At 39.2% G+C, this 15,057-nt stretch overlaps 1 protein-coding gene across 1 annotated transcript in view; it reads right to left on the reverse strand.

Annotated features, from left to right (window-relative positions):
- CCDC14 (coiled-coil domain containing 14) overlaps nt 1–15,057 on the reverse strand; it is a 54,941-nt gene that overhangs the window by 18,081 nt on the left and 21,803 nt on the right. Inside the window, exons 6-9 of the mRNA XM_062208993.1 lie at nt 14,553–14,789; nt 14,354–14,448; nt 12,205–12,718; nt 8,823–8,964 (exon numbers count right to left, since the gene is read on the reverse strand). Of these exons, the coding sequence (XP_062064977.1) occupies nt 8,823–8,964; nt 12,205–12,718; nt 14,354–14,448; nt 14,553–14,789 (988 nt within the window). The remainder of the gene's footprint in view (nt 1–8,822; nt 8,965–12,204; nt 12,719–14,353; nt 14,449–14,552; nt 14,790–15,057) is intronic.

Genomic DNA, 15,057 nt, shown 5'->3' on the forward strand with positions numbered 1-15,057 from the left:
GGTGCCGGATTCTGTTCCGGTTGCTCTTCTTCCAGTCCTGCTCTCTGCTGTGGCCTGGGAAGGCAGTGGAGGATGGCCCGAGTGCTTGGGCCTTGCACCCGCATAGGAGACCAGGAGGTAGAGCCTGGCTCCTGGCTTCGGATCAGCACGAAACGCTGGTCACAGCACGCTGGCCATAGCGGCCATTTGGGGGGGTGAATCAATGGAAAGAAGACGTTTCTCTCTGTTTCTCTCACTAACTCTGCCTGTCAAAATTTTTTTAAAAGATTTATTTATTTATTTATTTGAAAGGCAGTTACAGAGAGGCAGAGAGAGAGAGAGATCTTCCATCCACTGGTTCACTCCCCAAATGGATGCAATGGTTGGAGCTGGGTTGATCCAAAGCCAGGAGCCAGGAGATTCTTCAGAGTCTCCCATGTGGGTACAGAGGCCCAAGGACTTGGGCCATCTTCTACTGCTTTCCCAGGCCATAGCAGAGAGCAGAATAGAGCAGTCAGAACTCCAACTGCTGCCCATAAGGATGCCAGTACTGCAGGCAGCAGCTTTACCTGCTATACCATAGAGTCAGCCCCTTAATCATTTCTTTATTAGATGGAAAGGTTACTGGCCTCATTTAAATAATGAGAATATTAATAAGCAGCAACTTGTCCCTACAATGAACTTTGTAAAATGTAGGTGCTTTACTACAGGAATAGACAAAAGTATTTATTTCACTTTTAAGAGGTGACTATTTAAAAAAAAAAAAAAAAGCCTATGTCTGGTATTTTCCCAGAATTATATACCTGAAAATATTCTGCACTGAAATACTTACTTTTATTACTAAATCTAAAATACTGGCACTTTATCTCACAATATTCACATGTGTTACTTCTGCATGAATTAAAAGTTAAATGTAAGAAATATAAATAAAATTCAACTAAATACCTTTCAAGGAGAAATCTAAATGATCTTAAAGTAAGGAAAGCATTCCTAAGCAAGACTCAAAGTCCACCAGCCAACAAGGAAAAGAGTTAAGGACTTAAGACCATCAAAAGTTGAAACTTGTTCTAGGATTAACAGCGTGGAAAGAAAATACTGACTACATATACAACAAGTAAAGGGTCCAAAACATTTAAAAAGTTCTCACAAATTTAAGTCAAGCTAGTAAAAAGTGAGAAAGGATAAGAATGGACAATTCACCTAAGAAACAGAAATGCTCTATATTATATGGAAATGCTCAGCTTCATTAACATAAAGAGAACTGTAAACACAAGGAGATATCTTTTTGCCACAAAATCAACAAAAATAAAATAGCAGTCTTGGTTGGTGAAAATATAAGTAAATGAATTATTTCAATTCATGGGAGTCTATTGGTAACTATTTTGGATAGCAACTTGGCAATATCCAACAAAATAGACAATGTTCATATCTTAAAAAAGAATTCTACCTTTGGTTTATCTAGCTTTGGAAACAACCACACATGAGCAAAAGTAATTATAGCTTTGTTTATATACCATGATGTTCACAATAGCTATTACTTAATGTTGCTGAATTATAGTACATCTATACTGTGAAATACTAGTCTATAGGTATTAAAGAGATACTCCTATGTACTGACATAGAAAGCTCTCCAAGACACAATATGAAGTGAGAAAGAACTGAAAAAAATAGTATCCATACTATATGAATCCATTTTTGTTTTGATAGAATTCTTTATTTTCTGAAAGGTCTCCCCAGTATAATAGCGCACACATCAAGAAAAGCCAGCATAGTGACCCAGGATTCCAACCAGAATTGCTTTAGCATTTTCCAGAAAAAGAACAGCCTTTTTCCAGAAAAAGAGTAAGCCCTCTTATGCACCAAGTGTGTGACAGAAGTTTTTCTATGGTATAGCAGGTAAAGCTGCTGCCTGCAGTACTGGCATCCTTATGGGCAGCAGTTGGAGTTCTGACTGCTCTATTCTGCTCTCTGCTATGGCCTGGGAAAGCAGTAGAAGATGGCCCAAGTCCTTGGGCCTCTGTACCCACATGGGAGACTCTGAAGAATCTCCTGGCTCCTGGCTTTGGATCAACCCAGCTCCAACCATTGCATCCATTTGGGGAGTGAACCAGTGGATGGAAGATCGATCTCTCTCTCTCTCTCTCTCTCTGCCTCTCTGTAACTGCCTTTCAAATAAATAAATAAATAAATAAATCTTTTAAAAAAATTTTGACAGGCAGAGTTAGTGAGAGAGAGAGACAGAAAGAAATGTCTTCCTTCCGTTGATTGCATGTAACAATACTTGCTTTTTACTGTTGAGTAGAATTTACCATCATTTGTTTATCTGTTGACAGACATTTGGGATATTTCCTTTGGGCATTCATGAACAAGTTTTTGAGCATTTCACTTCTCTTGAGTTAATACCTAGGAGTGGAATAGCTGAATCACATGATATGGTTACTGTATGTTTAACTTTAAAAAAAAATTTTTTTTTTTAATTTCCAATGTTTAATTTCTAAAAAATCGTCAAACTATTTTCCAAATGAGTCACACCATTTTACATTCCCAACAGCAGACTATGAAACATTCAGTTCTCCTACATTCTAATACTTGATATGGTTTTCTATTTTATTTTATTCTATTTGTTTTATTCTAAATGAGCATACCGTGATATCTCACTATGGCTTTAATTTGCATTTACCTGAAGATAAATGACGACCTTTTTTCATGTTCTTATTTGATATCCTTAACTCTTTTTTTAGTGAACTCTCTGTTCAAATATTTTGCCCATTTTTAAAGTAGAGATTTTAAGAACTGATAGTCTTTATTACTTAGTTGTAATACTTCTTAATGCACTGTAGATACAAGTTCTTCATATGTTTTACAAATAGTTTTCTCAGACTATTGGTTGCCTCTTCATTTTGAGTAATTATATCTTTGAACAGTAAATGTTTTAAATTTTGATGAAGTCTAATTTATTTACTTTTCTAGTTAATTTTTATTTATTCATTTTTAAGTGTTAATTATTTGAAAGGTAGAGTGACAGAGAGGGAGGAAGGGAGGGAGCTGGGTATATTTCACCTGCTGGTTTATTCCCTCCCAATTGGCCACCATGGGCAGGCCAGAGCCGGGAGCCAGGAACTCCATCTAGGTTTCCCAGGTGGTTGCAGGGCCCCCAGTACTTAGACCATATTCTGCTTTCCCAATTTTTTCCCATTAGCAGTGAACTAGATTGGAAGTGGAACAGTCAAAGCCAGTATCACAGGCAGTGGCTTAACCTGCTATGCCACAATACTAGTCCCAGAGGTTCAGCTTTTTCTTATTGTGGCATTTTAATTGTTCCAGTACTGATTATTGAAAAGATTCTTTATCCATTTAATACCTATGACATTTTTGTCAAAATTTATTCATCCATGTTTGCTGCTAGATTACTGTGTTTCAATGATCTATTTTTTTGTTTTACACCAATGCCACACTATCTTGATTGTTTTAACTTTTGTGTCTTGAAATTGGACAGTACCAACTTTGTTCTTTTCCAGAGGTTTTTTTTTTTGGATACTTTAGGCTCCTTGAATTTTCATATGAATTTCAGAACCAGCAATTTACAAAGAAGTCTACTTGGATTTTCCCTGAAATTATATTGAACCTATAGATCAATTTGGGGAGAATTAACACCTTAATAAAAAGCCTTAATCTGTGGATCTGGTTTATCTCACGTATAAGTCTTTGTCTACCAGCAATACTTTTGTAGTTTTCAGTGCCGGAGTCTTATGCATCTTTTATCAAATTTATCCCTAAGTTGTTCATAGTTTTGCTACTACTGTAAATAGTACTTTTTTAAAAATTTTATTTATTTATTTATTTGAGAGGTAGAGTTAGCGACAGAGAGAAAGGTCTTCCACCCGCTAGTTAACTCCCCAAATGGCCACCAATAGCTAGAGCTGAGCCAATCCAAAGCCAAGAGCCAGAAGCCAAGAGCTTCCTCCATATCTCCCACATAGGTGTAGGGGTCCAACTTGGGTGTCTTCTACTAATTTCCCAGACCATAGCAGAGAGCAGGATCGGAAGAGGAGCACCTGGCACATGAACTGGCATCCCATATGGAATTCTGATGCCACAGGTGGGGACTTAGCCCACTATGCTGCAGCACTGGCCCCAGTAGTAATTTTAGGGCCAGCGCTGTTGCGTAGTGGGTAAAGCCGCTGCCTGCAATGCTGGCATCCCATATGCACACCAGTTCGAGTCCCGGCTGCTCCACTTCCAGTCCCGCTCTCTGCTATGGCCTGGGAAAGCAGTAGAAGATGGTCCACGTGGGAAGACCTGGAGGAGGCTCCTGGCTCCTGGCTTTGGATTGGTGCAGCTCTGGCTATTGCGTCCAACTAGGGAGTGAAACAGCGGATGGAAGAACCTCTCTCTCTGATTCTCTTTCTCTCTCTCTGTAACTCTGACTTTCAAATAAATCAATAAATATTTTAAAAAATTTAACTTCAAATTGTTTACTGCTAATACATAGAAATACATTTACCTTTTATATACTGATCTTATATCTTGCTAACCTCACTTACTAATTCAGCTTTTTGTATAGTCCATATGATTCTTTCTTAAGATTTATTTTATTTATTTGAAACACAGAGTTACAGAGAAAAAGAGAGAATCTTCCATCTGCTGGTTCACTCCCTAAATGGCCTCAATGGCCAGGGCTGGGCCAGGTCAAAGCCAGGAGACAGGAACTTCTTCCAGGTTTCTCATATGGGGCCCAAGTATTGGTGCCATCCTCTGCGGCTTTCTCAGGTACATTAGCAGAAAGCTGGATCAGAAGTGGAGCAGCCAGGGACTCGAACCAACGTCCATATGGGATATAAATATTAAGGAACTGGGTACTTTGATGGTTCTGAACTGGAGGCAACATTATGCTACCCAACCTTCATTCAAGAAATCTGGGCATGTGCCAGGGCTTTAGGCAGTCTCACTGAAAGGGCACTAGATATTTTGTGGCTAGGGACCAGGAAGGCTAAATGTTGGACAGCTCTGTCAGAAGTCTCACATAAAAACTGTCTAGCCAAACTGATAGAATCAAAAAGGGAGAGAAAGATCCAACATGGGAAGTGGGATACACAGCAGACTCATAGGATGGCAGATGTCCTAAACACCACTCTGGCCTCAGAATCAGCCCTCAAGGCATTCAGATCTGGCTGAAGAGCCCATGAGAGTATAGCAGGCATGGAAAGCCAAGATATCATGGAAAAAAAAAAAAAAAAAGACCTAAATGAATGATTTCTGTGAGTGAGATCCCAGTGGAAAGAACGGGGCCATCAAAGAAGGAGGTACCCTTCTCCGAAGGGAGGAGAGAACTTCCACTTTAACTATGACCCTATCGGAATAAGATCAAAGTCAGCGAACTCTAAAGGCTTCCATAGCCCTGGCAACTCATGACTAGAGCCTAGGGAGATTACTGACGCCATGAACAGGAGTGTCAAATTGTTAAATCAGCAACAGGAGTCACTGTGTACTTACACCCCATGTGGGATCTGTCCCTAATGTGTCGTCTTAAGCCAAGTGATGCTATGACTGGTACTGAAACAGTATTTTTATACTTTGCGTTTCTGTGTGGGCGCAGACTGATGAGGTCTTTGCTAATTATATACTGAAGTGATCTTCTGTATATAAAGAGAATTGGAAATGAAAAAAATGTCAAGATGGCATAGAAATATACTAAGCTAGGGACTGGTGCTGTGGCATTCCATACAGGTACCAGTTCTAGTCCTGGCTGCTCCTCTTCCCATCCAGCTCCCTGATAATGTGCCTGGGAAAGCAGTGGAGGATGCCCTACATGCTTGGGCCCCTGCACCCAGATGGGAGACCTGGAACAAGCTCCTGGCTCCTGGCTTTGGATCAGCTCAGCTCTGGCTGCTGCAACCATTTGGGGAGTGAACCAATGGATGGAAAACCTCTCTCTGTCTCTACCTCTCGCTGTAACTCTTCCAAATAAATAAAAATAAAAATAAATCTTTTTTTTAAAAGAAATATACCAAGCTATTTTTTAAGCCACAAGATGGCAATAAGATACTTTTCTGGATAAAAAGAGACATGTAGTTTCCAAAGGTATACACAGGAAAAGAAACTTTATTAAAGATGACAAAAAACTGTTTTGAATGAGCCTATGCACTCCAATTGCTATTTTTAATGGGTGATTCTCTCCAAATATAGATTAAGTGGCTCAAAAATTCCTAACTACTGCTAGAAACCTAATTCTGCTAAAAAGAACACATCTGACAAATTGTTCATGTTTCACTAATTTCTTTCAGAAGGTCAAGTAAACATCAGTGGCAAACAGCATGCTATGTAATCGTCCTCTTAAGGACAGGCTGATAAAAAAGCTCTGGTGCCAAGTCTGAAGAACTGGATACCAAATTATTAAGTGCTAACCAATAAAATACTACTTCTCATTTTCTTGAGTGGTTTATAAATTAGCTAAAGCAATTCTAAAATTTCCAAGAAGTGAAATAAATAAGAACTACTGACATTCTCCATGGTGATAATGTTAAAATAGATAACACACTGAGAGGAAGTTCTGATATGCTTAAGAAACCAATTATTTACTAGTCAATCCTTTAGATAATATGCTTCTTAACTCTGAAGGGCTTATAGTATTTTCTTTTGTTTCACAAACACAAAGTGATGTATAAATAAGTCTCTACTTCCTAAGAGAAACAATGTAGAAGTCTACCATTTAGGATCATTCATCCTAAAATCAAATTGCCTAGGTCTGTGTCTGGATTCTGCCAAATCTTAAATATGTGACCTTGGACAAGTTATACAATCTATGTCTTGGTTTCCTCATCTATAAATGAGAATAATATAATACTTACTTCAAAGGGCTGTTGTAAGGATTTAGAGAGAATATATATAAAATATGCATGCCACAAAATGAATGTTCAATAAATGCTAGTAGCATTTGCTGTTCATTTCCATTATCATTTATTCTTGGTTTTGAAAATTTAATACTGTTAGAGGAATCTCCTAAGTCAAATATTATGTAGGATCTCTGTCTTTAATGTGCTGTACACTCTTATTTAATGCTATAACTAGTACTCCAACAGTATTTTTTTTTTCACTATGTGTTGCTATATGGCGGCAAACTGTTGAAATCGTTACCTAATATATACTAAAGTGATCTTCTGTATATAAAGAGAATTGAAAATGAATCTTGATGTGATTGGAAGGGGAGAGGGAGCGGGAAAGGGGAGGGTTGCGGGTGGGAGGGAAGTTATGGGAGGGGGAAGCCATTGTAACCCATAAGCTGTACTTTGGAAATTTATATTCATTAAATAAAAGTTTAATTAAAAAAAAAAAAAAAGAAGACCCAAGACAAAATTACTAGAATTTAAACTCACAACATTATCTGAGAACATAGTAGCTAAAAATGAATGATTTTAGAGAAATACTGGTAAGCAACTGAATCTCACTAGGTCGAGTCACACTTTTGCAGGCTTCAGATCTGTAAGCTAAAGCTACTCTCCAGCTAAGAATCCTGTATTTTATTGCATTCCATTTTCTTAAAAAATTCGTCAAAGCCTTATCATGTCTATAGTTTCTGTAACTGTAACACTCTTAAGGCACATTCACATTGGAGTGTCACAAGAGCACCTGACACTGTGCTCCAATTCTCTGCAGTCTATTAATAAACAGACACTGAAGTGCTGGCCTTGGTGGTCATCACTGAAATATTCAAAGTTAGTATTGATAATGTAAGAGTGATTTCTTGCGTCTTTCAAGATTAGATCCCCTGTTTATAACTTTCCTAAACAAATTAAGAATATGATTCCAGGGGCTGGCATTGTGGCACAACAGATTAAACTGTTGCTTGCAACACTGTCATCTCATATTGCACTACCATTTCAAGTCCTGGCTACTCAGCTTCTGATCTAGCTTCTTGATCATGTCTGGGATGGTAACTGATGATGATGCGAGTGCTTTGGCAGGGAGGTAGCAGATGACAACCCAAGTATTTGAGCCCTTTCTACATCATGTGGGAAATTCAGCTGGAGTTTCTAGCTCCTGGCTTCAGCATGGCTCAGCCCTGGCTATTGTGGCCATTTGGGTAGTGAATTAGCATCTGGAAGATACCTCTCTCAGTATCTCCACTTTTCAAATAAAACAAATAAATAAAATCTTTTTTTAAAAAATGTTTGTGACAAGATGACCAAAAGAAAATAAAAACAAAACTGGGAATGAACTGAGGTTTTCTTCCAAGTCTACATGTGGTGCGGCTACTACTAGTGCTCATTCACATCAGGTGCTCCTTTCCTTCCTGTATGGAAAACTCTAAGTCTTAGACCTTTATCTTAGGTAGGGCCAGGCGCCTTGTTTTAGCCTACAAGTATGTAGTACGACGGCCACTTTTGGGCAGGTGAATGTAAGGGTACCCCAATGCTATATCCTGGGGCACACATACTGAGACAGGAGCTTCCTAACATGGAGGGAGCCTGGATCCTGAGTCACAGGAGGGGAGAGCCTCCAATGAACCACTGTAGTTCTGGCATGAAGGAAAGGCATGTCTGCTACTACAGCATGACCTAGGCTAGCCTGATAAAAACACTGAGTTACTTCACTTTCCTGCCTACATGCTACCAACTAAGCACCAGCAAAGGAAAACGGGTGGAAAAAGAGATGTACTGTGGACAGGAATAATAGAAGCGTTAGGGTATGCTAGAAACCTTTGGAAAATGGGGAAGAAAACAGAATTACAGTAAGACAGCAAATCTACTTTCCTTTTGAAGTCCTAGGTATCTCATTTGGTAATTTTCTTCCGGCTATGGGACATCTTTGCATACAGACAAAAATACTCAAAGAGCAACTCTTACCTTCGTAAGTGAGAATTTTCACTTCTTAATGGCTGCATGGCCAATGCTATCTCAACTTGAATATTTGTGTTTCCACTTACAGCTGGAAGCTCAGATACACAGGCCTCCACTTCTGTAATCAACCTCTGAATTTCTGAATCCTCTAAAATAGGCAGAAAAAAATGAGTAAAATTGGCATTGTAAATTGGTTTGGGACAAGATTATTAGTACATTTTACTGAAAAAGAAAATCTTCATAGATATGTACATACGTGCTATAAATTTGACTCAATTATTTATGAATTTATTATACAAATCCCATTTCCCTCTTTCCTGCTGCCTGCAGGAAAATTCTAAAGAAATTCAATTCAGTAAACAAAAGATAAATTTTAAAAACAGGATTACCATATTAGTGAGTTTTTGTTTCCATTACGGTCAAGTGGCTTACAATATCAAAGTGGCTTACACATAGCTCCTAGTTCAAATGTATCAAAGGATTACAGTAGACTCCTGTGATTGCTACATGGCTTCCTATACTTCAATACAGTATTAACATTTATAACTTTTGATCCTCACGTAAGTAAATATTTATTTAGGTTGATTCATTTGGTAAAGTACTGAGTGAAGTTCTATTAAGATAAAATGCTGCCGGTGCCGCAGCTCACTAGGCTAATCCTCTGCCTTGTGGCGCCGGCACACCAGGTTCTAGTCCTGGTCGGGGCGTCGGATTCTGTCCCGGTTGCCCCTCTTCCAGGCCAGCTCTCTGCTGTGGCCAAGGAGTGCAGTGGAGGATGGCCCAAGTGTTTGGGCCCTGCACCCCATGGGAGTCCAGGATAAGCACCTGGCTCCTGCTATCAGATCAGCGCGGTGCGCTGGCCGCAGCGGCCATTGGAGGGTGAACCAAAGGCAAAAGGAAGACCTTTCTCTCTGTCTCTCTCTCACTGTCCACTCTGCCTGTCAAAAAAAAAAAAAAATGCTATTAAATTTTATAAAGTACATTTAATAAAAGCAGCCACACCTCACTTGTTTCAACGTGACATTAACTACAGAGAGTGGATGTTTTTAGAGGCAGGTAGAAGGTAGATACTAGATCTTTTGTCCTTTTATTTTTATCTTTTGGCACCCTTCAAATTTTCTGTGGACTATCAGATTACTTAACCTTTTGCTTAAAAAAATTAACCTTTTTAAATAATTTTACTTAAATTGATACTATAAAACTTGTATATATTTATTTTGTGTAACATGTTGTTTTGAAACACGTATATAATGTGGAATGGCTGGATAGAGTTAAACACGTATTACCTTTTTTTTTTTGTAGTGAGAACACTTAAAAAATACATTTTTATCAACTAGTCTCCATTTTGTATTGGTACAATAGATCTCCTAAAATTATTACTCTCAGAGTTTCTTCAAATGGAAATAATTACAATATCTTATAAGGTTACTGAGAAAAATAAGATACTAGTCTCTAAGTCCCAGTCTCCTCATGTGTAAAATGGGATTAATAATTGTACCTCATGGGGAAGGTACTGTGGCGTAGTGGGTAAAGCCACCACCTGAGTGCCGTCATCCCATATGGGTACCAGTTCGAATCCCGGCTGCTCTACTTCTGATCCAGCTCTGTTATGGCTTGGGAAAGCAGAAGATGGCCCAAGTCCTGGGGCCCCTGCGCCCCATGTGGGTGACCCAGAAGTTGTTCCTGGCTTCTGGGTTCGGATCAGCACAGCTCCAGCCACTGCAGCCATCTGAGGACTGAACCAGCAGATGGAAATCTCTCTCTTATCTCTCTCTGCCTCTGCCTCTCTGTAATTCTGCCTTTCAAATAAATAAATAAATCTTTAAAAAAAAACAGTACCTCATTGGGTTGCCACAGAAATTAAATAAACTAATGCATTGAAAATAGCACAGTGCTGGGCACATGGTGAGTTTTCAAAAGTGGTAGGGATTATTGTTACTGTTATTGTTATCATGGTTAAGTATTTGGTTAAGAGAATGGTAATAAGTTGAAGGTGTGAAAACAAAGCAATATTAATACCCTAAATCTTTGTCTTATTGGTACTATATTCCTATAGCATTTTAAGATTTTTTTTGGCCTGCAAATGTTAGGTATTAAATCATTGCTTCCACAACTAATGACTGTGTTTTCCAAGATGATGGCAAATCTGTAACTCATTCCATGCAAAAGCCATTACTTTAGAATACATGCACACACGCGCACACACACACACAATGAAAATAAATGAACAAAACCTGGCTCAAAAATATTTTTCTTGGGGCCGGCATTGTAGCACAGCAGGTAAAGCCACTGGCCTGTGGTGCCAGCAACCCTTATAGGCACTGGTTCAAGTCCTGGCTGCTCCACTGCCGATCCAACTCCTTATTAATGTGCCTAGGAAAGCAGCAGAAGGTGGCTCAAGTACTTGGGCCCCTGCACCCACATAGGAGACCCAAAAGAAGCTCCTGGCTTTGGACCAGCCCAGCTCTGACTGTTATGGCCATTTCAAGAGTAAACCAGTGCATGGAAGATCTCTCTTCCTATCTCTCTCTAACTCTGCCTTTCACATAAATAAATAAATCTTAAAAAAAAAGAGAGAGAGATTTTCCTTGATTTAAGGGAGAAGTGGAGAAGTCATAAAAATAAACTGAAAAGCAGACAAGGTTTGAGTTACTTCTTAAATTGAGATTTGTTAAATGTAAACAGTTGGTTATCAGAGAAATGATGAAAAGGAAATCTCTGCATTTTCTTAAAATAATCAGTCTATTCTAAGGAGTTAATCATCTTTAGGGGACTTCTAACCACTAAAATTTTCTCTCCACAAATTCTCTTTGAATCCTTTTGAATATACATGCAAGCAAAAGACTAAATATCTGTTATTCCCTAACACATTTCAAAACCACAGGACACAATGAGAGAAAAATCTAAAACATAATACAACAGGCAGAACAATTTTCTATTAGCTCAAGATGCAGTTATATGGAAAACTCCATGTCACTGATTCTGAATTTGCAGGGTGGCTGATGATGTGACACTGCTATTTAGTGTAACACTACACTATAGTAAGAAAGTACTCATCCACCGCCTTGCGGCGCCGGCACACCAGGTTCTAATCCCGGTCGGGGCACAGATCCTGTCCCGGTTGCCCCTCTTCCAGGCCAGCTCTCTGCTGTGGCCAGGGAGTGCAGTGGAGGATGGCCCAAGTGCTTGGGTCCTGCACCCCATGGGAGACCAGGAGAAGCACCTGGCTCCTGCCATCGGATCAGCGTGGTGCGCCGGCCACAGCGCACTACCGCGGCGGCCATTGGAGGGTGAACCAACGGCAAAAGGAAGACCTTTCTCTCTGTCTCTCTCTCACTGTCCACTCTGCCTGTCAAAAATTAGAAAAAAAAAAAAAGTACTCATCCACCTTGTTCTGCTACCAGGGCCTTGAGCTCTCCCAACAAATACTTTATAGTTCTAACTTTTTCAGCAGTCTGATTCACATTTTTGGCCTTCTGTACATCCTTGACTATTTTTGCATCTTGTTTATGTATGTTTAAATCCTTTCCTTCACTGGTGGACTCTCCAATTTGTTCTCTGGTATCTTTGTCTTCACTACTTGCCAAGAAAGCTTGTTGTGATCGAGTAGGGCTTTGGTATGTCTGATTGTCAGGATGAGTTTCTTTTCCATGAGATTGAAACAGAGACATATATGTTTGAAAACACTTTAGTAGGTCTGCTTCCTTAGGAACTCCTTGTGGCAGAGTCCCATTAGCAAGACCCAGCTGCTGAAATGTTGGAAGAGCTGATCTGTCAGTGTGGGGCAGGCTGCGTGGAAGTGCAGGACTGGTATTCGGTGAATTCCTTGGAACACCACTACAGTTCACAGAAACTGTTCTGCCTTGTGATGCAAACTGGTTGTCACCACAGGTTTGAACTTCCTAGAGAAAGGAAAAGGAAAACAAGTTATCTTTCAAAAGTGTGATTTTGTAGGCATTAATTATAAAAAATTAATAACAGAAATATCAGCAATATTTAGAAAGTAACTGACTTTATACTATTTTTATATTAAAATGAGTAAGCTGGATTTCTCCTAAGCAGAATAAAGATCCTAGTTTTTAATACCTAGTAAGGCCGGCACCGCAGCTCAATAGGCTATGCCAGTGCTGTGGGTTCTAGTCCCGGTCGGGGCGCCAGATTCTGTCCTGGTTTCCCCTCTTCCAGGCCAGCCCTCTGCTATGGCCCGGGAGTGCAGTAAAGGATGGCCCAGGTCCTTGGGCCCTGCGCCCGCATGGGAGACCAGGAGGAGCACCTGGCTCCTGGCTTCGGATTAGTGTGATGCACCAGCCACAGTACGCTGGCTGTGGTGGCCATTGGAGGATGAACCAACGGCAAAAAGCAAGACCTTTCTCTCTGTGTCTCTCTCACTGCCCACTCTGCCTGTCAAAAAAAAAATTAAAAAAAAAAAAGAAAAGAAAAAGAAAAAACCTAGTAAGAGTAAAGCTGCCGCCTGCAAAGCTGACATTCCATATAGGTGCCAGTTAGAGTTCTGGCTGTTCCACTTCCTATCCAAAAAAAAGCCTAATAAGTTGGGTTGGCACTGTGGCCACTGCCTGCAATGCTGGTATCCCATATAGTTTGTGTCCTGGCTGCTCCTCTTCCAATACAGCTCCCTGATAACAGCCTGGGAAAGCAGCAGAAGATGGCCCAACTACTTGGGCCCCTGCCACCCACATGGGAGACTCAGAAGCAGCTCCTGGCTCCTGACTCCTGGCATCAGCCTGGCCTATTCCCAGCCATTGCAGCCATTTGGGGAGTGAATCAGCTGATGGAAAATCTCTTTTTCCTTCTCTCTCTCTAACTCTGACTTTCAAATAAATAAATAAATCATTTTTTAAAAATCTAATTAGTTAAATCTGCAATACAGGACCATTAAAAGGTCATGACTAAAACAAAATATTTACAAATACCATACAATGTATAAAGGCATCAACAATTGGTCCACTTTGGGAAACTGCACTGCAAGAAAAGCTCAAACATACAAAAAGCTTTTGAACAAACATACTTTCAGAAAGGGTAGTGAAAAACTGGCTATTATTTCATATCTAGTCATAGAGGAATAGTTGCAGACTATGGTATATCCACAAAATACATTACTAACTACTTATAAAAAACTCACCAAAGGTATATATTAATAAATACATTTATAATAAAATATTAAGTGAAAAATGCAGCATATAAAAAGAAAATTTAACTATAACTCTATTTTAAGAAGAAAGCAAACTTAAAAGTAGAAAACAAAACCCACACAGAGAACTGAATGACTGAAAAGTGCCCTATGTTTGTGCTTGGGTGGTAGGTATAATTGATTCATTTTTTTCTATTGATATCTTTTCCTTTTTCTCCCTATTACCTTTACTTAACAAATAGGTAAAATTTTTCTAATAAAAAATAACTTAAGAAACAAGTGGTCTTTATATTCTTGTACACTGAGATACAGTCAGAAAATTTAGTCCTCCTAAGTTGATCATTTCTATCAGCAAATTATTATTATATAATCTAGAAATTGTACCCACAGCATGAACCACTGAAGGGCATGGTGGCTGCTGAGCTGACCAGACTGGAATGGAGGTACATAAGCCATAATTAGACTGTGATGTTGCCTGGGATTCTAAAAAGAGGAAGAAAAAATTATTCATATCTCACACTGCTTATACAGTCACCAAGCAATTTATGTAGAGCTTATATTCATGCTTTTAAAAACATCATACTAACCAGAACCAGACACAGTATGGCAAGGTACAGCAGGGATTCCTTTTGTGCTGTTCTTTGAGGCCAAATTATTCATCAGTGACATTTGAGTCTGCACATGTTCACAGAGGGCTTGGTATATTATGGGTGAGTATGTTCTATAATGATCCTGCAGTGACCAATTTTGAGGTATGTCTGATGTGTTTCTTTTACTTCCAGCAGAAGCTTCATTGGGTATCTGTTTCTTGTTATTTGAGGATACTAATATGGAAAAAGGAAAAAAAAAAAAAGGTTTTTCCCTTAAGATCTTAGGGGAAAAAGGAATCTTAGAAGTGGTTTAGTTTTTCATATCTCTTACAGAAAGGCTTTTATCATTATCACCCTAAAGAAAAGCACCTCAAATTCTTTCTGAAAACAGCATTAAATCCTATTTGTAAAATCTCTCTTTTAATCACAATACTTCTGTCAAGGCTACTATAGTTTCCCTATAGTCTAATAAAACTCCTTCACCTTGCCCTTCATCTACTTC

This window comes from Lepus europaeus, chromosome 2 (assembly GCF_033115175.1).
Source record: "Lepus europaeus isolate LE1 chromosome 2, mLepTim1.pri, whole genome shotgun sequence".
NCBI lineage: Eukaryota > Metazoa > Chordata > Mammalia > Lagomorpha > Leporidae > Lepus > Lepus europaeus.